Below are 27,208 nucleotides of genomic sequence, written 5' to 3' on the forward strand. Positions count from 1 at the left end.
GGTGGGACTGCCCAAAGTAGTTCTGGAGCAATTTGTGGAGCAAGTAAAATTGCATTTTGGAGCAGTTTGGAGCAGACAAAAATGCATTTTGGCACAATTTGGAGGAGACTAAATGCTATTTTGGAGCAATTTGGGGCAGATAAGATGTCATTTTAAAGCATTTTGAACACGACCAATCCGAATTTTGGTGGAATAATGGAATATGAAATATGACAGCACAACCAGTCGTGGTTTCGGCACTTCAAAACCACGACAAAACACAGAATAAACCAACACAAGCGCTGTACTGCATCTGTCTTAAGCAATGTCCTAGGCTGAATTTTTAAGCAGATTACCAGACACTGAAACTCTATAGTGCACGCAAATTTTGGTAATGTGACTGTAGATAATTAATTAGTGGTAGCAATCACAAAAAACATGCATCCCACAACAGAGAGTCTGAAATTTCGAAAAGTAGCCCAAGACATGTTTTATAAATAATTTTTTTTAAATGTCTCAACAGTGTAGGTGAAGTGCCTGGAAATGTGTTTCACCAATATACCGTATGGAGAAGCCAGAGTTATGAACTACTGTGGTTTATACTGAAAGCCATTTCTACATATTAAAGCAGGGCAATTCCAAAGCACCTAAGGCTTAACTTTCTGGTATATAATGTAAAACTATTCCACTCTTATTTTATTGCGATAGCAATTAAATGGACATTCCAGGTGCATTTGTGGTGTCGTCGTCGTCGTGATGTTCTGTATAAAGCCCAAGGGTGATAACATCATCGCCGCATGCCGTATATGTGAGTGAAAGCATGCAAGGGTGAGCCAACGATAGCAGTTGAACCTTGCGTGTGCAAAAAAAGAAAGTGGGGAGGAAGCGCACCTATGCACAGGGAGGGAGGGAGGGGTATGCGAATGGTGTGGCAGTGCGGGTCTTTTCTTGACCGCGAGGGTTTCAATGTGGGCTTGTTGGTAACGCATTTGTCTTGAAAGCGATCTGCGATGGGAACAGAGTGTGCCGATAGTGCCGTCTGGGCTGCGTTCTCGTCGCTTAGTTTACATAAAAGCGAGGGGCAGCGCGAAGGTCAATTCGCTCACTGCTGCTGCCATACTTTCTCGCTCGAGCATTTTGAATGTGAGTGTGCGGTCATCGAGTGAGACATGTTCATGTTTGCTTGTGTGCACGTGACACCACAATGCTTGTTAATTTAGTTAGTAAGTGAATGTTTACTAAATTGTATGGCCGATAAGATTACTATCTTTACCTTGTATACCTGTCTATAATTCACTATCACAATCGATGCTTCACCTTTTGGGCTAGCTGCGACTTTTTATTCCAAATCCGCCATTAGCCCTTCGTGAGAGGTCAAAATGGCTCAGGCCTCGCCCATATGGGCATAAGAACCGATTGAAATAGTTTTACGTTAAGCGGCCCTGGTGACAGAGATGCGTGCCCATGAGAATCCGCAGCAGTGCATGCCTCCATAATATCTAGTTCGCTTGCAGCGTCCTTAGGCTACGTTTCATTGTTCTGTGCCTCAGCTAGGGAGCACTGCACCACTCAAGCCACTGAACCGTATTGTCACGTGGTGGTGACGTTCAAGAACACAGTAGCAATACTGTGAAAGACAGAACTAACTTTTATTGCGCGAACCTGTGCCCACAAAAACAGGCTACACTTATAGCACAACGATAGCGGCGAACACAGTCGGCGATCATCGAAAATCTGATCAGCGGGTCAAGCACGTCGGCTTTTATAGATCAGTCGTCGAATGTTCCAGAGAAACCGCTGGGACCCGCGTGTCTTCCACAAAGTTCTACACTATTCGCGTCGCGCATACATGCAATCAGATTACACAAGTTGCGGTGAAAGACAGTGGACGGAACCATCGATAACATTCTAGAAACTTTTTTACATGCAGGCGCGTCCTGCACTGTGTGATAACATTTGTTAGGTGGTGAGAAGTGGTCGCCTGATAAAGATAAAGAAGTACATGTGTCATTACTCCCCTCTTACAAAGCATCATCCCGATGCTACAAATATAAGAGAGTGAAACACAAAAGGACACTTATTAAACAAAAGTAACAAAACAACGAAAAGAAACAAAGTCCAAAGGTCAGTTACGCAAAGTCCCAAAGTTCATTAACGCTGCTAGTACGGCTTGAGTCGCACAACGTGGACTATTTCAGGTCGTTAGCGGTGCCGCTGTGATAGTGAAATGCTGTCTGGCACGACCTCATAGTCACGTGCGCCAATACGTCGGATGATCTTGTACGGTCCGAAACAGCTACACAAAAGCTTCTCGCTCAGTCCTCGTTGGCATACAGGGGTCCAAACCCAAACACGGCCACCGGGTTAGTACTCGACGAAGCGTCGTCAGAGGTTGTAGTGTCGGCTATCGGAACGCGGCTGGTTCTTGATCCGTAGGCGGGCGAGTTGTCAGGCTTCTTCGGCGTGCTGGAGAAAGGTTGCGACGTCAAGATTCTTTTCGTCGATGACGTGCGGCAGCATGGCGTCGAGCGTCGTCGTCGGTTTCCTGCCGTAAACCAGCTTAAATGCCGTGATATGTGTTGTTTCTTGCACCGCCGTGTTGTAAGCAAAGGTTACGTACAGCAGGACCGCATCCCACATCTTGTGCTCGATGTCGACGTACATTGCTAGCATGTCGGCAAAAGTCTTGTTCAGGCGCTCCGTGAGGACATACGTCTGCGGGTGGTAGGCAGTTGTCCTTCTGCGGCTTGTATGGCTGTACTTCAGAATGGCTTGGGTGCGCTCTGCAGTAAACGCTGTTCCTCTGTCGGTGATGAGGACTTTTGGGGCACCATGTCGCAGCAGAATGTTCTCGACAAAAAATTTCCCCACTTCGGCTGCACTGCCTTTCGGCAGAGCTTGTGAAGCGGGTGAGATAGTCCGTCGCCATGATGATCCACTTATTTCCGAATGGTGATGCCAGAAACGGTCCCAAAAAATCCATCCCGATCTGCTGAAATGGTCGGCAAGGAGGTCTGATCGGCTGTAGTAATCCTGCTGGCCTTGTCGGTGGTGTCTTCGGTCGCTGACAGTCTCGGCATGTCTTGACGTAACGGGCGAGGTCGGCGATCAGACCTGGCCAGTAATACCTTTCCTGTATCCTCGACAGCGTTCGGGAGAATCCGAGGTGCCAAGCGGATCGATCGTCATGTAGGGCGTACAGTACTTTTGGGCACAGCGCTGACGGAACAAGAAGAAGGTAGCTGACGCGGACTGGTGAGAAGTTCTTCTTTACGAGCAGGTTGTTTTGTAATGTCAACGAAGACAATCCGCGGTTAAATGCCCTAGGTACTACATCGGTGTTCCCTTCAAAATACTCGACGAGGCCTTTTAGCTCCGGGTCTGCTCGATGCTGTTTAGTGAAGTCTTCTGCGCTTATTATTCCGAGGAAGGCGTCGTCATCCTCGTCGTCTTTCGGTGGGAGATCGATGGGGGCGCGTGATAGGCAGTCGAGTGTTTTCGTCCGGACTTGTAGATTACCGTCACGTCATATTCTTGCAGTCTGAGACTCCACCTCACCAGCCATCCTGAAGGGTCCTTTAAGTTAGCTAGCCAACACAACGCGTGATGGTCGGTAACGACGTTGAATGGCCTGCCATATAGGTAAGGGCGGAATTTTGCTGTAGCCCAAATGATGGCTAGGCATTCCTTTTCAGTCATGGAATAATTGCCTTCCGCTTTTGACAGCGACCAGTTAAGCATAAGATATCACCCATTCATGTCAATCTTTCTTCTGGACTAGGACGGAACTAGAGGCCTAGGCTACTGGCACCAGTGTGGATTTCGGTATCGGCGTCTTCGTCAAAATGTGCAAGTACTGGCGGTAAATGCATGTGTCGTTTTAGTTCTTGAAATGCGTCGGCCTGCGGCGTTTGCCATTTGAACTCGACATCAGATTTGGTTAGATGCGTTAGCGGCACAGCGATGCATGAAAAGTCCTTCACAAGGTGCCTGTAGTAGGCCCACATGCCAAGGAATCTATGCACTGCCTTCTTGTTGATGAGCTGCGGGAACTTTGCGATGGCAGCTCTTTTCTGCGGGTCGGGGCGTACTTCGGATTTGCTGATGGTGTGGCCTAGGAACAGAAGCTCATCGTAAGTGAAGCTGCATTTTTCTGGCTTCAGAGTAAGCCCTGATGATTTGATGGCCTCTAGTACTGTCGCAAGCCGCCTAAGGTGATCGTCAAAATTTCCGGCGAAGACGACAACGTCATTCAAGTAAACAAGACAGGTCTGCCACTTCAATCCTGCTAACACCGTGTCCATGACGCACTGGAATGTTGCAGGCACCGAGCACAGTCCGAATGGCATGATCTTGAACACGTAGAGGCCGTCTGGCGTGATGAAGGCAGTCTTTTCGCGATCTCTCTCGTCGCCTTCTATTTGCCAGTAGCCAGGCTTGAGGTCCATTGACGAGAAGTATTTAGCGTTGCAGAGCCGATCCAATGCGTTGTCTATCTGTGGAAGGAGGTATACATCTTTCTTCGTGATCTTGTTCAGTCGACGATAATCGACGCAAAAACGTAGGGTTTTGTCCTTTTTATTCACCAGGACAACAGGAGTTGCCCACGAGCTTTTCAGTGGCTGGATGATGTAATCGCGGAGCATTTCGTCGATTTTTTGCCTATTAGCTTCACGTTCTCGCGTCGAAACTCGGTAAGGGCTCTGGTGGAGTGGTTGAGCACACTCTTCAGTTATTATACGATGCTTTGCAACTGGTGTTTGTCGAATCTCCGATGAAGTCGAAAAGCAGTCCTTATATCGTCGGAGAAGACTTCTGAACTTTCGCTGCTTGCTCATGGGGAGACTTGGGTTTACATCGAAGTCTGGTTTGGGGACAATGGTTGGAGGGGTAGACGCGGCAGAATCTGAGAGGACAAAGACATTGCTCGTTTCCACAATATCCTCGATGTACGTGATTGTCGTGCCCTTGCTGATGTGCTTGAACTCTTGGCTGAAGTTGGTTAGCATCACTTCCGTTTTCTCTCCGTGGAGTCGAGTGATACCTCTTGCGATGCAAATTTCACAGTCTAGCAGTAGACGTTGGTCACCCTCGATGACGCCTTCTAGGTCGGCAGGTGTTTTGGTGCCGACGGAAATGACAATGCTGGAGCGAGGCGGGATGCTGACTTGACTTTCGAGCACGCTTAAGGCATGGTGACTATGAGAGCTCTCCGGCGGTATCGCTTGTTATCGACTTTGACTTCAGGTCGATGACTGCGCCGTGTTGGTTTAGGAAGTCCATGCCGAGAATGATGTCACGTGAACATTGTTCGAGGATAACGAAGGTGGCAGCGTAAGTCCGGTCATGAACGGTAATTCTTGCCGTGCAGATTCCAGTCGGCGTAATCAGGTGTCCTCCAGCGGTTCGAATTTGAGGGCCTTCCCATGCAGTCTTAACCTTCTTCAACTGGGTGGTGATGTGTCCACTCATGACGGAGTATTGACCCCTTTGTCGACTAAGGCAGTGACTGCGTGGCCGTTGAGAAACACGTCGAGGTCGGTGGTTCTTTGTCTCGCATTACAGTTAGGTCGTGGCGTCGGATCACGACTTTGTCGCGTTGACCTGTGGCTGGTATGGGACGTCGTCAGGTCGTCTTTCGTCGTAGTATTCTTTGTTTCACACTTTGTCGGGACGGCGGCGTGTCGTTATGTCGTCGAGGTAGTTTCTTCGGCGTCTTCGTCGGCTGCGGAGGATCTTCATCAGCTCGACAGACAGCAACCGCACCTCTATCGGTTGCTGCTTTTTGTTTTCCGGATACGGGCTCGCTAACCGGCCCCAGGCTAAGCCAGTGTATGGACGGCACTGCAGCGACAGGTAGCAGCCTGGTGACGGCGAACGGGATGGTCGCCAAGAGTTGCACTGAGTGGCGGCTAGGTAATCGGCGATGTCACGTGGGCGCTCCCCAAGCTGTGGACGCGGCGCGTTGACGGCGAACCCTCTCAGCCCCAAGTCGCGGTATGGGCATCGGCAGTACACATGGCCGGCTTCTCCGCAGTGACAGCAGAGAGGGCAGTGGTCGAGGGCTCGCCAAGTGTCCGTCTTCCTCGCGTAGTTGCACTGGGCGACAGGTGGGTGTGCTGGCAGTGGCAGCAGTGGATGACGGAATTGCGGCATTACAGGGCCGTGGCGCGGTCGCGGAGGGGGCCTTGACGTCATGCGACGGTGGCGCAGGTCATCGCTTCTGGCTGGGGCTGCGGCAATTGAGGTTGCACCTCAGGAACCCCAAGCGATCGCTGAACCTCATCTTTCATGATATCGGCGATTGAGGCCACTTGAGGCTGCGACGAACGCAGGACCTTGCACAGTTCTTCGCGCACAATGGCCTTGATGGTCTCTTGAAGGTCGTCGGAACCCAGTCCTTGGATGGCGTACTGCAGCGTGAGCCCCTGGCGGTTATATTGCCGGGTGCGCATCTCCAGAGTTTTCTCGATCGTTGATGCCTCTGCAGAAAACTCAGCTACAGTCTTTGGTGGGTTACGAATAAGTCCAGCGAAAAGTTGTTGCTTGACGCCCCGCATCAGGAAGCAGACTTTTTTTTTCCTCCGACATTTCCGGGTCGGCATGCCGGGAAAGACGGGCCATCTCCGTGAAGATTGCGATCGTCTCATTTGGCAGCTGCGCTCTGGTTTCTAGTAGAGCTTGGGCTCGCTCTTGTTGCACCACACTTGTAAACGTTTGCATGAAGCCGCTTCGGAACAGGTCCCACGTCATTAAGGTGGCTTCTCGTTTCTCGGACCACGTCCTGGCAGCGTCTTCCAATGCGAAGAAGACATGTCGCAGTTTGTCGTCGCTGTTCCAGTTGTTAAATGCAGCGACCCTCTCATACATCTCGAGCCAGGTTTCCGGGTCCTCGAATGTTGAACCGCGGAACGTCGGAGGCTCCCTGGGCTGCTGCAGGAGGATGGGGGACTCTGGAGCTGCCATTGGGGTTGCCTTGGCCACAATCTTCTTGGTCTTCTCAGGTAGAAGTCCGTGCACCGGGGGCATCTGTTGAGGACGGCGGCTTGCTCGATGGTCCGGGACTATGTTGGTGTTCTCTTTACACTCCGGGCTTGGATCACGGCTTGTCGAGGGTGTCCGGTACATGAACGAAAAGCACCTCCACCAGATGTCACGTGGTGGTGACGTTCAAGAACACAGTAGCAATACTGTGAAAGACAGAACTAACTTTTATTGGGCAAACCTGTGCCCACAAAAACAGGCTACACTTATAGCACAACGATAGCGGCGAACACGGTCGGTGATCGTCGAAAATCTGATCAGCGGGTCAAGCGCGTCGGCTTTTATAGATCTGGGCCGCTATTTTGTAGCGATGCCTTATACCTTATTCTATGCTATTCTTATCATCCACCACACACGGCTGCCTGATCCCATTGATAATGTGGGCAGACCGTCGCTCTGACCACTGGCCAAGCGCGACAAGCCTGAAAAAGCATAGAATCAGAAAAGGCATCGCTACAAAATACCGGCCCAGTCGTCGAATGTTCCAAAGAAACCACTGGGACCCACGTGTGTTCCACAAGGTTCTACACTATTCGCATCGCGCATACATGCAATCAGATTACATAAGTTGCGGTGAAAGACAGTGGACGGAACCATTGATAACATTCTAGAAACTTCTTTTACATGCAGGCGCGTCCTGCGCTGTGTGATAACATTTGTTAGGCCGTGAGAAGTGGTCGCCTGATAAAGAAGTACATGTGTCAGTATTGTCACGTAGTAGTGATGGTGAAGAAGGCAGCAAAATTGTGATTGATAAAACTAGCATTTTATTGGGCGAACTTGTGTCCTCAAAAGCAGGCTACATTTAAAGAACAACAATAGTGGCAAACACAGTCGGCGATTGGTGAAAATTTGATCAGCGGGTCAAGCAAGTCGGCTTTGACACTTCAGTCATCGAAGGTTCCAGAGAAATCGCTGGGATGCGGCATCTCTTCCAGAAAGTTCTACATCATTCGCGTCGCACGATGAAATCAGATTACACAAGGTTCAGTGACAACAGACAGCAGATAGAACCATAGATAACTTTCGAGAAACTTATGATACATGCAAGCGCATCCTGCGCTGTGTGATAACATTTGTTAGGTGGTGAAACGCGGTACATCATCTGATGAAGATAAACAAGTACATGTGTCCATACCCTCTCTTAAAACATCATCCCGATGCTACAAACATAAGAGAGCAAAACACAAAAGGACGCTTATTAACCAAAAGTAACAAAACAATGAAAAGAAACGAAGTCCAAAGTGACAGTCCAAAAAAAAAAAATAAAAGTCCAAAGGTCAGCTATGCCAAGTCCCAAAGTTCATTAGCGCTGGTAGAATGGCTTAAGGTGCACAATGTGGACATTTCAAGGCCGTGAGAGTCACTGCTGTGATAGAGAATTGCCGTCTGCAGGGTGTCTACCAAGTCAACATTTCCAAATTCCCTGAGTTTTCCAGGTTTTCCCTGAATGCCTTTGCGAAATTCCCTGCGTGATGCAGAACTGTTTTATGTGAAGACGAGCTGAAACCATATTGCCCGATGCGCTCACTCTCTAGTAAGCATATAAAAAAATAAAAAAACGACTTAATCCAATTTGAATACTAAGGAGAAGTGTTCATGTTATTCAAGAAGAGAATAGAAGGAAGGGGTTAGTAAAATGCACAGCAAATATGATGTCTTCGAAAAAAATTGCAAATCGAGTCGGACATTCTCAAATACGAATAAAAAAGGAGATCCATACAAAAGCAAATATTTTCGAATATGTGCTATTTCTATCAACTGATAGTAAGCTCAGTGGTATGAGGTCTGAACTTTGTCACAATTGAGACTCATTCTCAACAGCTTGTAAGTCTGCCGCAACTGTCCTGACATACTCTCAACCCGCGCGCGACGCCTCATTGTTGTGTTTAACTGCTTCAAAGGGTTTATTTTAGTTTGGATGAGGGACACTTGCATCTTGGCATCAGCCCACATGTTTTGTTTTTTGAGCTCAAGCTCCTTCAAAACGGCGGCAGCACGCTTCCTTTCCCGTTCATTCCTCAATGCATAGGACCTTTCTGTTCTTGTACTCCTTCCATCACTCGTTCGCCCCACGGGCCATTTGAAGCATCTTCTTGGTCAGTTGCACAGTCTACGTCCTAGTTTTCGAACTCCTTATGGGCCACGAAAACGTCCAGTTGAAAAAAAAAATAGTTGGAAAAAAATAAATGCATGCCATTTACTGCCCTTAAGGGCTCAAGCCGACACAGGCACATTCGAAAAGGCTTTGAAGGCCTGTCGGTACACGTATAAGGCATATCGGTGCTCGTGCTGACAGGAAATACGGGGTGTACGCGTGTATAATTAAGGAATACATACTGTGTCCCGTGGCAATAGCCCCTTCCCACGCTTGTTACGCTTCACTGCAATACTTTTGCGTATGCTTCACCAAGTAACATTTCTGTACAGAGGCGAAGCTGACTTTCGAAAACCGGCATTATGCATCGCACCGTGCTTTCCAAGCTTCTAAGCCAATCGCGAGGACCGCAAAGGCAGATTCAGTGCCATTGCTGAAAACAGCAAATTCTTTCAATAAAGAACACTGCACCCAACGACAAGAAGCTTCATAGCGAACGTCGAAGCAGCTAGGCCTAGCGTAGCCGCAGCGGTGGCTACGGCTGCCAGCGGATATGCGTGCGAGAGCGCTGGTTTCAGGCGGCGAGGTAATCAAAATGGCAGCAGTGGTGGCTTTTATTAATGCTGTTTCGGACCTGCGGTCATGGCAATATGTCCGGAAAATCGGACAGCGAAGAGTTCTTGCATATGAAATTTCAGACGTTCTGATACATTGACTCTATGGTGTACGTGGTGGTGGTGCCGCGAAGCCATCCAAATTATCGGGAATCCTGAAAGTCGGTCGTTTACTGTACACTGGCAACTCCTCCAGCCGACGACAGGCCGTCAAAGACGATTCATTACGATTCCTGTCTTGCTCGGGCCAGCTTTACCGCGACTTTCGACCCTTTCTATAAAATTACAGCTTATTTTCCCTGATACAGGGACAAATTCCCTGAGTTTTTCCAGCCTACTCAAAATCCCTGAGAATTCCCGGTTTTCCCGGTTGGTAGACACCCTGCGTCTGGTACGACCTCATAGTCGAGTGCGCCAATGCGTAGGATTATCTTGTAAGGTCCGAAATAGCGGTGTAAAAGCTTCTTGGTAAGTCCTCATCGGCATGTTGGGGTCCAAGCCCAAATGCGGTCGCCAGGCTGGTACTCGATGTAGAGTCGTTGAAAATTGTAGTGTCGGCTGTCGGTCCTCTGCTGGTTCTTGATGAGCAGGCGGGCGAGCTGTCAGACTTCTTCAGCGCGCTGGAGATATGTGGCGACATCAAGATTCTCTTCGCCGGTGACGTGAGGCAGCATGGCGTCGAGAGTCTCGTCTGGTTCCACCCGTAAACCAGCCTAAACGGCGTGATCTGTGTTTTTTCTTGCACCGCTGTGTTGTAAGCAAAGGTTACGTACGGCAGGACCGCGTCCCATGTCTTGTGCTCGACGTCGAAGTACATTGCTAGCATGTCAGCGAGGGTCTTAGTCAGTTTGAGGTTAAGGAGTTGGTCTTGTTGTTGTTGTGTGGCCCAGCTTAGGAGACTACAGAAAAGCACAGGACGATTTCACATGCTGCTGTATAGGCCAATAACCGGAAACGAAGGACGTAGGTAGGTTCCGTGAAGAGGGGACACGGGAAACGCCCATGCGTGGAAAGAAATCGAATTAGTGGCTGCGCTGTAGAAGAGGCACCAGATCTGCACCCTCACTCGGAACAAAAGGGTAGACAGTTCGAGCTGAAAAGGAACGTTCGGGGAGACGGGCGTAAAGCTAAAAGGTAGGGGGTGCTTGAGGCCACTGTCCTAGTTAATGTCCATGTGCTTCCCACATGTCTCGTTGACCAGCTCGGTCACAGAAATTGCGCGACGCGACTCTGCCCAGCCGGTTCAATTGAGTATCAATGTTTGGCATCCGTATGTGCCGTCAGAGAATGCCTGTGAAAACGACAGTAGCTTTACCACCACTTAGCTGGATACGACCGATGGATGCTTTTGTGCACGATCGCCATTGCGTCCCTATTATGGTGTTTGGATTTCAAGCAAACCGGCCCACAGCTGCACGGGGGACAGAATTTCCTCAGTACTGGCAGAGCAGCCTACTGTCCGGCAGACATGCAGTCAATAAGCTGTGGTTTTATGGAAACATGCTCACAGCTTGCGTGGCGGCCGCTTGCCGGAGAAAAGGGAGGACATCAAGGCGAATCATCACCATCAGCCTGGCTACGCCCGCTGCAGGGCAAAGGCCTCTCCCATACTTCTCCAACCACCTCAGCCATGTGCTAATTGTGGCCATGTTGTCCCTGCAAACTTCGTAATCTCATTTGCTACTCTTCCCTTTCTTTGGAATAAAGTCCGTAACCCTTAATGACCATCGGTTATCTTGCCTCCTCATTACATGTCCTGCCCATACCCATTTCTTTTTCTTGATTTCAACTAAGATGTCGTTAACTCCCGTTTGTTCCCTCACCCAATCTGCTCATTTCTTATCTGAGATGCCTGCCAAACGCACGCCAGCCCATTTTTATCCTTCTGATTATTTCAGTCTCGTGATCCGGATCCGCGGTCACTATCTGCCCTAAGTAGATGTATTCCCTTACCACTTCCAGTGCCTCACTACCTATTGTAAACTGCTGTTCTCTTCCGAGACTGTTAAACATTAGTTTCGTTTTTTGCAGATTAATTTTTAGACCCATCCTTCTATGTAAGATTATGTTGGCGTTCTTCCAAGATTCCGGTACGCTCAAGGTCATAAGGCATTGCATATACAGGGTGGCCAGTTTTTCTAGAACAAGCTGCCCACCATCCCTCAACAAATCTGCTGTTACCTGATCCTCCCGAGCTCCCTCCCCCTTTGCATAGCTCACAAGGCTTTCTTTACTTCTTCCGGCGTTACTTGTGGGATGTTAAATTGCTCTAGTCTATACTCTCCCATTATCGTCGTGGGTGCCACTGGTACTGTATACATCTCTATAGAACTCCTCAGCCACTTGAACTATCTCATCCATATTAGTAATGATATTGCCAGCTTTTTCTCTTAGCGGATACTCAAGACGGATACTCGGAGCCTAAAGTAGGGGAGAGGGAGATGGCACGTGTCTTTGAGCAATCCTATCCACTGGCATGTTGTAAAGTGTGCCACTGTGTGCGGCAACGAAGGTGGCTGTGCTATTGGTTGCAACGATATGAACTCACATGTGTGATTTGCTGGTTTGCGACTCCTTTGTGCAGCTGAAGGTTTAAAAAGTCATGTTTTCGTTGTTTGGGAGAGAGCGGAGTTTGGGCTTGAATTCAGACAGATGCCTCGGTGTTTGAATAAAGCATCTCTTTACCGGGCAACGGCTCTTCCTTCGCACTGCCACCGTGCACTCGAACCATCGAGAGGCGCTGACTTCGGACCTTAAACACCTTCCCTCCTTAACTAGTATTGAAGCTAGTGGAGGATAAAGGGAAAGGAAATTAACTGTCTTGTTCAGGCGCTCTGTAAGACCATTCGTGTGCAGGTGGTAGGCAGTTGGCCTCCTGTGGCTTGCCTGGCTGTACTGCAGAATGGATTGGGTAAGCTCCGCTGTAAAGGCCGTTCCTCTGTCTGTATGAGGACTTATGGGGCGCCAAGTCACAGCAGGATGTTCTCGACGACGAATTTCGCCACTTCGGCTGCACTGCCTTTTGGCAGAACTTTCGTTTCAATGATGTGGGTGAGGTAGTCCATCGCTACGACGAACCACTTATTTCCGGTTGTTGATGTCAGAAAGGGCCCCAACAAGTCCATCCTAATCTGCTGAAATGGTCGGCAAGGAGGCTCGGTCAGCTGTAGTAATCCCACTGGCCTTGTCGGTGGTGTCTTGCGTCGCTGACAGTCTCGGCATGTCTTGACGTAACGGGCGATGTCAGCAGTCAGGAGCAGCCAGTAATACCTTTCCTGTATCCTCGATAGCATCTGCGAGAATCCAAGGTGTGCCCAGCGGTTGGATCATCATGTAAGGCATGCAGTACTTCTGGATGCAGCATTGAGGGAACAACAACAAGGTCTGATTTTCCCTTTATTAATTTATTAACAAGAAGGTAGTTGGCGATAACTGGTGAGAAGTTCTTTACTAGTAGGTTGTTTTGAAGCGAGAATGAAGACAATCCTCGCTTATATGCCCTAGGGACAACATTGGTGTGCCCTTACAAATACTCGACAAGGATTTTAGGTCCGGGTCTACTCATTGCTGTTCAGTGATGTCTTCCGTGCTTATTATTCCAAGAAAGGCATTGTCATCCTCGTCACCTTGCGGCGGCAGGTCAATGGGGGCGTGTGATAGGCAATCGGCATCAAAGTGTTTTCGTCAGGACTTGTAGGTTACAGTGATGTCATATTCTTGTACTCTGAGGCTCCACCGCGCCAGCCGTCCTCAAAGATCCTTTAAATTCACTAGCCAACACAACGCGTGATAGTCGCCGGCGCCATTGAATGGCCTGCCATATAGGTAAGGGTGAAATTTTACAGTAGCCCAAACAATGGCGAGACATTCCTTTTCAGTCGTGGAAAAATTGCTTTCCGCTTTTGACAGTGACTGGCTAGTGTAAGCTATCACCTGTTCAAGTCCGTCTTTCCTCTGGACTAGGATGCCATCAAGGCCTAGGCTACTCCCGTCATTGTGGATTTCGGTATCGGCATCCTCGTCAAAGTGCACAAGTACCGGCAGTGACTGCATGCATTGTTTGAGTTCTTCAAATGGGTCGGCCTGCGGTGTTTCCCACTTGAACTCGACATTACATTTAGTTAGATTTGTCAGCAGCTCAACGATGCGCGAAAAGTCCCTGATAAAGTGCCTGTCGTAGGCGCACATGTCAATGAATCTACACACTGCCTTCTTGTCGATGGGCTGCGGGAACATTGCGATGGCAGCTGTCTTCTGCGGGTCGGGGTGGACTCCAGATTTTCTGATGACGTGGCTATGGAACAGCAGCTCATCCTAAGTGAAGCAGCACTTTTCTCACTTGAGAATAAGCCCTGATGACTTGATGTCCTCTAGTACCGTCGCAAACCCCCTAAGATGATCATCGAAATTCCTGGCGAAGACGACGACGTCATCCAAGTAAACAAGACAGGTCTGCCACTTCAGTCCTGCGAACACCGTGTCCATGATGCGCTGGAACATTGCAGGCGCTGAGCACAGTCCGAATAGCAGCATGACCTTGAACTCATAGAGGCCGTCTGGAGTGACGAAGGCAGTGTTTTTGTGATCTTTCTCGTTGAGTTCTATTTGCCAAGAGCCAGACTTGAGATCCATCGACGAGAAGTTTTTAGCGTTGAACAGTCGATCCAATGCGTCATCTATGTGTGGGAGGGGGTATACGTCCTTCTTAGTGACCTTGTTCAGTCAACGATAATAGACATAGAAATGTAGGCTCCTGTCCTGTTTTTCACCAAGACAACAGGAGATGCCCACAGGCTTTTTGACGGCTGAATGATGTCGTCGCGCAGCATTTCGTCAACTTGTCGTCTTATAGCTTCATGTTCTGGCATCAAAACTCGGTAAGGGCTCTGGCGGAGTGGTCGAGTGCACTTTCAATTATTATGCAATGCTTTGCGACTGGTGTTTGCCGAATCTTCGATGACGTCGAAAAGCAGTCTTTGTGTCATCGAAGAAGATTCCTGAGCTTTGCTGCTTAATCATGTGGAGGCTTCGATTGATGTCGAAGTCTGGTTCGGGAACTATGGTCGTCGGGGTAGAGGTGGCAGAATCCAAGAGGACAAACGCGTTATTGGTTTCCAGAATTTGCTTGATGTATGCGATCGTAGTGCCCTTGTTGATGTGCTTGAACTCCTGGCTGAAGTTTGTCAGCAACACTTTCGTTTTTCCTTCGTTCAGTCGAGCGATCTCTCTTGCGACACAAATTTCACAATCGAGCAGTAGGTGTTGGTGGCCCTCGATGACCCCTTCTACGTCTGCGGGTCTTTTGGTGGTGATGGAAATAATAATGCTGGAGCGGGGCGGGATGCTGACTCAATCCTAGAGCACACTTCAGGCGCGGTGACCACGACAGCCATCCGGCGGTATCGCTCTATCTTCCAACAGCGTCATCAACTTCGACTTCAGGTCGATGATTGCACCATGTAGGTTCAGGAAGTGTATGTCGAGAATGACGACATACACAGCGAACAGTGTTGGACGGTAACAAAGGTGGCAGGGTCCAGTCATGAACGGTAATTCTTGCTGTGCAGATTCCCGTTGGCCTTATTAGGTGTCCTCCAGCTATCCGGAATTGAGGGCCTTCCTATGCAGTCTTTCTTTCTTTCTTCAATTGGTTGACAAGAGGTCCACTTATCATAGAGTGCTCGACTCCTGTGTCCACTATGGCGGTGACTGCACGGCCATAGAGAAACATCCCGAGGTCAGTGGTTCTTTGTCTTGCGCTGCAGTTATGTCTCAGTGTCAGATCGTGACTGCATTGCGTTGATGTGTGGCTGGTACGTCGCGCCATCAGGTCCTTGGTCGGAGCGTTCTGTGCTTCCAGGCTTCTTCGGAATGGCAGCGTTTCGTTATGTCCTCGAGATAGTCTCTTTGGCGTCTTTGGCGGCGGCGGAGGACCTTTGTCATTTCGACGAACAGCAACTGCACCTCCATCGGTTGCTGCTTTTAGTTTTCCGGATATGGGCTTGCAGACCGGCCCTGGGCTGGGCCAGTGTATGGATAGCGCTGTGGCGACAGGTACCGGCCTGGTGATTGTGAACGGGACGGTAGTCAAAGGCTCCACTGAGTAGCAGCGAGGTAGTCGGCGATCCGGATCATGAGACTGAAATAATCATAAGAATAAGAATGGGCTAGGGTGCATTTGGCAGGCATTCGCAGATCATGAACAGCAGATTGCCATTATCCCTCAAGAGAAAAGTGTATGACAGCTGTGTCTTACCAGTACTCACCTACAAGGCAGAAACCTGGAGGCTTACGAAAAGGGTTCTACTTAAATTGAGGACGACGCAACAAGCTTGGAAAGAAGAATGATAGGTGTAACGTTAAGGGATAAGAAAAGAGCAGATTGGGTGAGGGAACAAACGCGAGTTGATGACATCTTAGTTGAAATCAAGAAAAAGAAATGGGCATGGGCAGGACATGTAATGAGGTGGCAAAATAACCGATGGCAAAATAACCGATGGTCATTAAGGGTTACGAACTGGATTTGAAGGGAAGGGAAGCGTAGCAGAAGACGGCAGAAAGTTAGGTGGGCGGAGGAGACTAAGAAGTTTGCAGGGACAACATGGCCACAATTAGTGCATGACCGGGGTAGTTGGAGAAGTATGGGAGAGGCCTTTGCACTGCAGTGGGCGTAACCAGGCTGATGATGATGATGATTCGGCGATGTCACGAGGGCGTTCACCTTCCCGAGGGGGCGGTGCATTGACGGCCAACCCTCGCAGTCCCAAGTCATGGTATGGGCATCAGTGGCACACATGGCTGGCTTCCCCGCAATGGTAGCAGCGCGGGCAGTGGTTGGGAGCGCACCAAATGTCCATCTTCCTTGCGTAGCTGCACTAGGTGACGGGTGGGCATGCTAGTGGCGGCGGCGGTGGACGACGGAATTGCGGCGTTAAAGGGCACTGGCACGGTCAGGGAGGGGGACCTTGACGAAGGGTGACGGCGGCGTGGGTCATCGCTTCCGGCTGGGGTTGCGGTGATTGTGGTTGCACCTCAGGAACTTCAAGCTATTACTGAACCTCTTCGTTGACAATTTTGGCAATTGAGGCCACTTGAGGCTGCGACCTTGGGTACAACTTCACGGTAACCCGAGTCAGGACCTGGTTCATCCTAGATGGGAGGATTCCTTATTCCAAGAACGCTCTGTCTTGGGCTGCCTCTTTGGCCTGGGCGACAAGACTGCATTGGTTGTCCAGGTCATCAGAGGAAAGCTTGGCCTCCCACATTTCAGTTGTGGTATGGATCGGCGGTGAGTTCGGGCACTCTTCTTATGCTTCTATGGGGTGGCCTTCTTTGAAGTCATCTTGTGGAACTTGTGAGGTGGGGTCTGTGGATGTGTCACACAGTGGGCAATCCTGGACCATGTGTTGCAGAATGTCTGATATGTCGCAATGGGTGCATGTGTACGAGTACTGCATAGGATATTGCCCGTGCATGATTATTCCGTGTACGTAAGTGTTTGGCTGTGTTTGGCAGAGGATGACTTCTTCCTCTTTGCTCAGGTTCTTGTGTGGTGAAAGGTACGCTCTTCGGCTGAGTCGGTGGTGTTGCAGAAGCTATAACAACTTGCACCAATAATTAAAAAAAATTAATAGTAAAGGCGGGCTGTGGGTTATATATGTATGGGAATTTTGCCTCAAGAGTGACTTTCCGGCAGTGTAGAATGCACTGCTGCAAAGCCACACTTAAGGTGAAATTTGCATTGCCATGAAGTCGCACCTCAATGCAAAAATTGCATGCTGCAATCTGCACTGATTACTATTTCGAGGGCTACTGAATATTCTTTGGTTTGGGCAATTCCCCACCTAATGTGGATAATTCCAAGGGGGTAAAAACAGCACAAAGGACCGGATTAAAGCAGAAATGATGTACACAGCACTGACTGACAAACACTCTTTATTGCATTTCCTGTTGCAATATATCGGAATTCCTATGTGTAGAAAGGTATGAAAATTTATATATGACATGTCTTTGTTGTCTGCAATTCATCACATATTTGATATGTAGTGCATTTCACTGCAATGTAAGGATGCAGAGGTCATGCTTACACATGAATCACCATGTTTGTGTACTAGGAAAGCTTCACATATTTCACGAGCATGTTGCTCTGGGTACTGTTTCAGAAGTGTACATTTTTCAAGATATGGTGTGCAGACACAGTTTCTGCAGTGATCTGCCAGCTGACTTGTGACTGAGCCCTAAGCGAGCATGCGTGTTTGCGTAAATGATTATTGACCAGTTTGCCTTATGTAGCAGCGCCTACATGAAAATGGTATATTATATACGACTTTACATGTGCAGTTGCACGTTCCTTATCCCATTCAAGCTTTTGTTAAGCTTCTTTGTTCACTCTGCAACAGAGAACAGAACATTTAGTGCTTGCAGTGAATACTTTTGTTCCTATTTACCCTGCAATCTTTTTTAGCATATGCACGTATGGAATCACAGCAAAACTAGGATATATATGGTTTGGATCATTCTTGTCCTCTCTATCTTTTTTCTGTCTCATAGTGGCTGATAGCCGTTCTGCTATGGAGGTTAACATCGGTGTCAGATAGCCAGCATACTGTAGCTGCTGCCTTTGGCATAGAAAGCTACTTGTCATTTGATGATACATGACCGGTTTAGAGCTGCCTTCAGACAGGATTGAGCGATGCTTCATTTCACAAGTTTTAAATGGGAGGACGAATAAGGTAAAAGGCGTTTCCATAAGCGGGGTTCTTAACGCCAGCACACATGGTCTAACCTCAAGTTCAACTCCATGTCCAAGAAAATCACATAATAATCCTTCTGCTACTCTATCACCTTATATTAGTGTGACTGCTTAAGTTCTTTTTTCCAGGTCCCCTAACTGCACCCTCACCTTATAGTTGTGACTGCATTATAATCAAACAAATACAGCACTCGTACACACTTACGTAGGCTTAAATGAGAACCTAACAGATTGCTCCTTGAGGAATTCAACATCAGAAGAGGGGGTGATCAACTGCACTAGCCTCACCGCTTCCTCACCACTGGGAAAGAGCTCTCAGGCAGAGAGTGAGTGGGAGATGCACATGCGGTCTGTGGGTAAATTTTGGTTGTAGCTCAGTATTTGTGGTGTCTGCCTCTCCTCTTTATGTTCCATTTCTATCCCGCCAGTGACATGAATCAAGAATCTACATACCAATCAGTCCATTTAACAGCATTTCTTACTTAGTGGGGTATTCTCATATTTTTTAACCAAGTTGATCAAGGAGGTGGGTGCACAATGCTCTGTGTTTTTTATGTATGCAGTAATTTGATTAAAAGGATTAAAGAATGATCAGAGTCTGAAGATTTTTTTTTTCAACAGCAGAGGCACTACTGCACTATCACACCCTGCTACTATTTTGTTCAGAAATTTGCTCAGTTTAGATACTTACTCCAAAAAATTTGTTCACAAATTTGAAGAAGGGTTAGTGCAGTTCGTTAGGTGCCTGTACCTTGCTTAAGTAGAGCAATAAGAAAAGCTATTCATAAGAATAAATTGCGTTCTAAGGAACTCCCCTTTGGTTCAATTTAACAGCATATAGAATGCAAAGTTCATTTGGGAACAGCACTACAGAAACAAACACTGAAGGCACATAAAAAGTGACACACTGTGTTTTCCTATTTTTCCTGTATACTTTATATGGAACCTCAGAGCGATGGCAGAAACGCGCCTGGAGTGTCCATATAAGTTGCCACCGCAATAAATAAAGCACTTTGCCCACTTCCACAATGATACACAACAGCCATTGGTGGGGTAGCTAAGTTTTCTTGCAGGCTCCATGTGAAAACTTAAATTTATAATCAAACCTCATTCAAAGGTGCGCTTCCAGAATATATTAGCCAACAGCAAGACCAGACAGTCGGATCATTTAGCAGCATACTTGGTTAGTTAGCTAGATGGACAAGCAAGAGAAACACAGAACGCTTAATTCTGGTAGGCGATGAACATGCAGACGCACGTTGATGCTGAGCATCAGGCAGTTGTAAACTAAAAAAATTTTGATGCATCATTCACGTTTTATTTTAGCAAACCCTTACACTGAGCTCAGAAATGTGCTTGCAACAATAAACATTAATTATCAATAAGCATTATTCTAACAAGATTTGCTATAAAGGATTGTTTACTCCCCAAAGGGCTCACACTAACTACGGTTAAATGACTTCTGCAAAACAGCAGTAAAGCAATGAAATAATTTACCTAACTCTTTAAAATTATGATTATCATGATTCGAATCATTTCAATTATTTCTTAGAACATTACTTGTACAATAAACCTTGCCATATTCATTTACTTATATTGAATTGTATAGTGCAGTACGTTTAGTAATTGCACAGATGTATGTTAACTTTTTCTTTCTTTTATCTACACAATTACCATCTGTGCTTTTTAATACTTATTACTATCGGGATTGTTCTTCGTATTTCCCTGTGCAATCTATGACTTTTGGTCACTCTTCTGTATAATATATTACCTCTATTTTCCATTTAGCATCAGAAAAACAGTTTTTGAATCACGACAAAAGAAGGCGGCCTTGCAAAGTATGCTCACCCTGATGGAGACGGTGCCGGCAATAATGCCATCAACTGTGGACTCCGTAAAGGGATCGAATTTGCGATCAGCCCTCCGCATGAAGTCTGGCTTGAGCAAGTACCCACTGCGTCCATTGAACTCAAAAATTCCCAGGTTCAGTTGCATTCCTAGATCTGTGGACACACAGGGTAAACATTATACTGCCCCAATATTACCTTAATCCAACAAACTAATCACGAGAACTATCACAAGCGTTATAAGCTAACAACTAAAAGAAAGGAAGCGTCATGAACTTGTAGCCTGCAGTATCGGAAGAAAAACATGCCGCCTTCTCCGTCAACAAATTAAGAAAAATGTAAAAGGAGTGAATGGCGTTACCACCTACAAGGTCCAATAATAGCAGCTCGTTATGGCAAAATGCACTGTGGTCAGAGATGCACACTGTTGATTCACATGATGAAATGCCCTGTGTTTAGAAACAGAACTGGACCCAGCCTCCCAAATTAGGCAATTCTTCCTCTACAGGTTTTCAAATTTCTGAATACCCTCACTCACCTCTCGTTCCCCTAAAGAAAACACATGCAAAATCTGAATCTTACATTGACGTCAATGCCACTTTGCGGTGCAATGCCATTTCAATGTTACAAGTTTGCATGGACACAGTGCCAAATCTTTTCATCTGGCAAGCAGCTCAGCAAAACAGATCCCGAGAAAACAGCTTGTGTTATACACAGAGCCATGTGTTCAACGTAGCCTCATTTGTTTTCCCTTTCAGTCGAACGACAGATTAACGAGCCATTGCGCAGTGCAGGTGTGACAGTGTGTATATGGACTGATAACTGCATTGAAATGAAGTTCATTCAAGTGAACACATAATACTAAGGTTTAGTAATGCAACAATAATTCTGGGTCCCCAGCATCCATAGGGTTGTCTGAATTCAAATGTGTGTGGACTATTTTAAATTAACCATAGCATAAAAACAAGATGAAGATAACCACCATGGATACCAGGAAGCTGGTACTACTACGGGGGTGGCAAAGCACATCGCTTTCTGCCATCACGAAAATTAGAAGTAATGCCAACGAATAAGGGGAATCGATAGGCTGGAATATTAATAACAACCATAAGAAGGCAATAAATAATGAAACAAAGGAAAGCACGAGAGAAATTAGTTGTGTATTGGAAATGTATTGAAATACCTTAAATTGAGGATTACAGCAACGATAGACTCTATATCTTTAATAAAGGAAAAGAGAGTAAAATAAAAGTCACCTTCCAGTGCTGATTAGCACCACACACTCTGCACAACATGTTACCGAACGAGCTGCCGTAACAGCTGCCTGCTTTCTTGGAGGTTGTGCATTTACTTTGGGGCCTGCCCTCCGAGTGCTAGCCCTGCGGCACAACGCACGACACCCACCAAGCCGTAGGCGTCACATAGTACAGTACACGGCCTCAGGCGGCAGACCCAATAAACTCACGCATGCTACCTCAAGTGGAAGTTGAATATTCACTCAATATTAGTAAGTGTACACGTAAGTGGGTATGTATCATGTGCAGAAAAACTGTTACAGTCGAAAGGGCATTGAGGCTGTTAAAAGACGAGACCCCCCCCCCCACAATAGATGACAAGAACAAGGGAAACCGAGGTGCTTGAAATCAAGCCACTCAGTGTTGCAGTGTTAGGGTGAAATTGAAAAAAAGGAAAACTTTGCCCTTTATTTTCTGGGCCAATAACTGACATTTGCCTGCCAAACATCTGCAAACTGTGTCCTAAAAAAACACTACACTGGACTATGCCATCTTGGGGTTGCTCCTATGAGCAGACACAACTGGACAATTCAAGCGACACCAAACAGAGCCTCTCTGTTGCTCTACGAGACATTTCAGGCCCCGTATGAAGAGGGCAGTTTTGAGATGCGATTGATTTTTGACTCTGCTGTACCTACAATAATTTGCTGTTTTTGCTAGCTATGTAAAAATATCAGCTGTCAGGTGTGAGTGCCAGTGTTGTGTTTTTTTTTTTTTTCCGTGCTTGGTTAAGCCCTGAGGACCAACATAGAAAATGTCTAACCAACAAGCCTGGCCAGTTTCCAGAAAGCATCAAAAGGTTCCGTGGCATGGGGTGGGCTTACTCTAAAGTCTTTGAAGATAATTAAATCTAAATATGTAAAGAAACAAGAAAGTACCAACCTAGAGATTGAAAGTTTAAAGCTATAAGTTGGCAGCCTGCATTCCAAAATACCTGGAAGAAGAAGACACGGTACAGGTCAGCAACAAGTAGTGCAGAAGTGCGTAGTTTTCACAGCAGCACTGAAAATGACACGACAAGAGTGAGCACAACAGCATGCAAGTGACAGGGCACTGGAAGGCTTAAACATCTGCACAAGCAAGAACCTGTGATTCAAGATTCACATGACTTTTTCTGCAAGTTCTTTTAAGCACATGCTGAACGCAAAATTGCAAAATGCAAGTTATCATGTACATGTTATCTTTCTTGGCCTCAGTAGGTCTAATTAATCAAAACTTGAACAGCAACTGATTAGTACAGACTTCAAAGGATTTCTGGTCTCAAGACAAATTAGGTATGCTTACAAAAATTTGATGAAAGCAGTTTAAGCTTGTTGGTGCATGACTTTAGAATAGCACAAAACCAAGACAGACGAAGGAGGCGAGAAACACAAAAAGAATAATAATAACTACAAAATTAAATGACAATTTATTTATCTTAAAAAGCAATACTAGCACAAAGGCATTGTTTTCTCACTTTTTTGCCATATTAGAGATGAGCTTTTGACTTTGTGATTAAGGTACAAAGGCTAAGTTTCTTGAGCATAACACAAAACATTATTACATTATTTACTGATATGACTAACTTAAAGGCATGAACCAAGTGCAGCATATTAATGCAGCTCTCACTATTAAAAAAATATAGTTCATCCAATGCTTGCCGTGCCTTGTAGCTTTCTCTCTTTCTTGCGGTTAGGTGCTCCTCCATTCCTCTAAACTTTTACAAACTTTACCAGTTGACAATTCTACGGCATTCACTCAGAAGCAAATTGAAGGCCTCCAGTAGATGCCACATTCCGCAGGACAGTGTTGCCATTTTCTAACAAAGCGTACTTGGGGCTGCGTGCACAGTCAAACGTCCCAGACGTGCACCACGCCAGTTCCGCGGGAAAAGCTAAGTGTTGCTGAACTGCTCCGCCTCTGACTGGATATGGGACACGGGGGGGGAGTCGGTCAGACAGATTGCACCAATTTTCAATTCAGCCTTCCTGAAAATTCTGCTTTTTCACAGATTCGATGCCCATAAGTTTTGGACAACAATTGAATGCAAAAGGTGTCCCAAATTTTTTAAAAATTATTAAGTGAAGTGGTGTAGAAGAAGAAGAACGAGAACAAGAAAACACTTATTTGTTGCGATGCTTGGTGCGCATTGCCAATGCAGATAACTAGAGGGATTTTCTTCTGCAATGTGTCACTTACTGTCTCTGAAGGAGAATGTAAAATGGACGGCATGAAGCCATACAACACATACACTCTTACTTCACCACTTTATCCATTTTGTGTGCCTTGTCCAGGGTGAACTTACACCAACTCAGCCGCTTTGCACTACATTTCTAAATATACTCTGATGCCATAAAAAAATGCGGTCTGCTCGCAGCCCTCTTTCCGAGATTGTTTGGCAAGTTTAGCATCCAAAGAGACCCACTGTCATATAAATGAAACATTGATTGCTAATGGACTGTCTTGGATTAGACAGGCTTTTAAAATTAATCGTAAAATTCTCAAATAACAGCGGTAACACAAAAGGTGTCTCTGGAGCCAATGTTTCAGCTTGCCCCAATGAAGGCAAGTCTCCCGAGTTGGAACAGCGACACTCCTCATTCACTTCAAGCCTCCCTTTTGCCTTTCTTGTTGAAATTTCGGAAAACATTTTTTAAAGTGCACTTTAAGGTCCTACAGAGTGCCTGTGTTTAATGTAAGTAGGGCCATGTACAAATTCAAAAACTGTCTTTTAAACCGATTCAGTGGTAAAGGGCCGGTTGAGTAACTAGAAGCCCAAGGACACGAGGCACACCTGCCCGACTGTGTGGTGCACTTTTACTCACTCTGGTGCCCACAGACACCGGTTTACTAAAGAAAAATATTAATTTGAGCTAGACTATTCTATCATAATTTTCTGTGTGCCAATATGCCACTTTGTGGTGTATCTAGAACATTGCCATGTCCCACTGCTGCTCCTAAATTTGGACTGCCCACGCTAGAACGGGCGAATTAAAACTTTGTGACTGCAGCACTCTCTGCAGCATCACAGGAGAAGCACCACAGCTCGCAACAGGTGGCACCACTCTTGGCTTTCAATTTTTGTCCTTTTGTCGACCACCACATCTGTGTTCTCCCCGCTTACGATAAATACAGAATCCTTCAATCTAACTAGACTTGGTCTTCTACCAAAAAGATTGGCTGTAAAATACATTTGTGTTCTGAAAGCTATCACCCTAAATATAGAAGAAAGTTCGAGAGTAAATACTATGTGCAATATCAGTGTACTGGAGTTGAACTGCTAGTAGGGTTGGCTAGTGCATTTCTAACATGACTCACTTAGTGTTTCCTGCTTTGTAGTGTTTAAAGGTATTTGGTGCATTGTTGCGTCAGTGTGTATTGCATGTATAGTGCTGTAACAGAGGTTAAGAAACAAGATAAGAACACACACAAGAAAGCCATAACAATAGAGCTGGTACTTGAATTTGCAAGAATAAACAGCTGCCAGCATTCATTCTGCATCTCTGAGTTGCGATCGTTTCTTTCACATTAAGCATATTCCAAAAGGAACTTGATGCGTCCTACTACACATATTATAAAGACAGGTCTCAAGCATGGATGCCATGTGATGCCTCGAGCATTTCACTTGAACATATGGCTAAATGTGATTACCTAAAATATTGATTAATACATTTTTTTAATCGGCAGTCATGCCATTCTCACAATGATTTTCATGCCTGCGACCAGAAATGGCGAGCTGGCAAAAGGAGTGCCAGTTATTCTTAGATGTGCTGTCTCGAGTAATTTCTAATAGACCTTGGTGAAAGGGATGGTACAGTAGCTATGCACTAAAATAACATGCTCTTTGAATTCATTTTAAGCACTGTTAATGTTCGCAGCATTGCCTTGCCTCAAGCAGTTCACACCAGTTACAGAAAATAAATTCGTATTGCAAAATGACATTGCACAGTTGATCAGCCTGCAATGGAATAAAGGAAGCAAATGTGGAAGCATGCCCGGGAGCGACAACTCCGGGGCAGGAGACGCGACTCACTTGCGGCATGTAGTTGCTGGAGGAGACGCGTGTGCCACTCGGGTATATTCTACTCAGCTGCCGCTTGTTGTAGCTGTAGTAGAACAGTCAAGGTGAACTTCATTCATATTTATGATGAAGATAAAAAAAGTAGGTCATTAGCACAGAGTATAAAAAAGCATGATTAAACTTTTTCAGTTTAGCCTCGGGGCAGTGGTATGCCCTGGGTTTCAAAGTACTTTCACATTTCTCGGTCATTTTGAGAGCAAGACATTCTCAAAACTTACTGGTGTTGTTGGTTTCTTTAGAATGCAATTTAATTCTGGTTTATATACAAACCATTACCTACTCTCAAGCAGATGCTTTTAAATGTTTAAATAGGCTAGTTGGTTGAAGATACTAAAGCTTTTGTGCAAAAACCAAAACGACTAGGCGACAGAAAGTACACAAACCTTGGGTTCTTGGTATCCCGCATGTGTGTACTTGCTTCAGTCTGGTTCTTTCGTGGTGCTAGCTCTTTAGCACAGTAAGCTCCTGACTCACCCCATTAAATTGAATTTTTATATGTGAGGAACAATGCATCAGGCAACATTTGATTGACTTCCCACAGACTGATATAAAGATAAAAATAGCGACATGCTTGAAACTTCAGAACCACCCCAGGTGCACGCCATTTGGCTGAATAATAGGCCTGGGTCAGCGTGACACGGAAGCAGCAGCTTTGACACGACAAAGAAATGACTCTTCTGTTGGCATGAAGAGCTACGCAAGGGATGTTAAAACCACTAGAACCATTATTTCTGAAGGTCACCGAAGTGACACTGCTGGCGAACGATGATGGAGAGCCCAGGAAACCACAAGCAGCAGTGGTGTTCGTGTATGACAGAGCTGGAAAAGGCCTAAATTTCTAGTGCAGTTTATTTTCCAACAGCTTGAGGGAAGCGAAAAATTTTTGAGCAAGCTATGTGAAATGTCAGCTTTCGTGACCGCAGATTGGCACAGCCCAAGCAAGCAAGAAACCTGTGAAGCATTACTTTATCACATGCAAATCCAACAAATCTCTTTCTACATTTGCCCTTCAGTTTTAATTCTGTTTAAGGTTATTGTATTATGTAGTGAATGATTTGGTGCACCAGGAAGAGCACATTACAAGTTTTTCAGTTGGATCACATTTTTTAAGACAAATTTCTGATAAGACAAGTATTCAATCTGTTTGAGTTCAACGACAGCCTACTGTACGTAGTCTCATTCAACCACTGCAGTTTATATACCCCACATAAACCAGCTTAATCGATTTTGCAAAACAAGGAATGCATAGTAGTACTGTATGCATTGCCAATGCTTTTCTGTGCCTATCAAAAAGGATACTTGACAAATTCTACAGGGTGTTCCTTGAGCAAGTTTGTGGCTTGGGTTTCAACAAACGATGAAATCTCGTAACTCCGGTCCCGTTCTGGAAGGCAAGCAGTAACATGCAAGTATTAAATGTGACAGCCAATGCTGCGTTCCAAATAAAGAACAAAACTGGTAAGAAAAATGTGAAAGATGATCTTTACTGCACTTGCTGCCTTCAGTCAGCATATAGTGA

At 46.2% G+C, this 27,208-nt stretch overlaps 1 protein-coding gene across 4 annotated transcripts in view; it reads right to left on the reverse strand.

Annotated features, from left to right (window-relative positions):
- The window catches only part of Plc21C (Phospholipase C at 21C), a 571,303-nt gene that overhangs the window by 207,780 nt on the left and 336,315 nt on the right, over window positions 1-27,208 (reverse strand). For all 4 annotated transcript variants that reach the window (XM_075698222.1, XM_075698223.1, XM_075698225.1 and 1 more), the window contains exons 10-13: window positions 26,989-27,073; window positions 25,642-25,714; window positions 22,512-22,563; window positions 20,336-20,490 (exon numbers count right to left, since the gene is read on the reverse strand). In XM_075698222.1, coding sequence (XP_075554337.1) covers window positions 20,336-20,490; window positions 22,512-22,563; window positions 25,642-25,714; window positions 26,989-27,073 — 365 coding nt within the window. The remainder of the gene's footprint in view (window positions 1-20,335; window positions 20,491-22,511; window positions 22,564-25,641; window positions 25,715-26,988; window positions 27,074-27,208) is intronic.

Source organism: Dermacentor variabilis, chromosome 7, assembly GCF_050947875.1.
Source record: "Dermacentor variabilis isolate Ectoservices chromosome 7, ASM5094787v1, whole genome shotgun sequence".
Lineage (NCBI taxonomy): Eukaryota > Metazoa > Arthropoda > Arachnida > Ixodida > Ixodidae > Dermacentor > Dermacentor variabilis.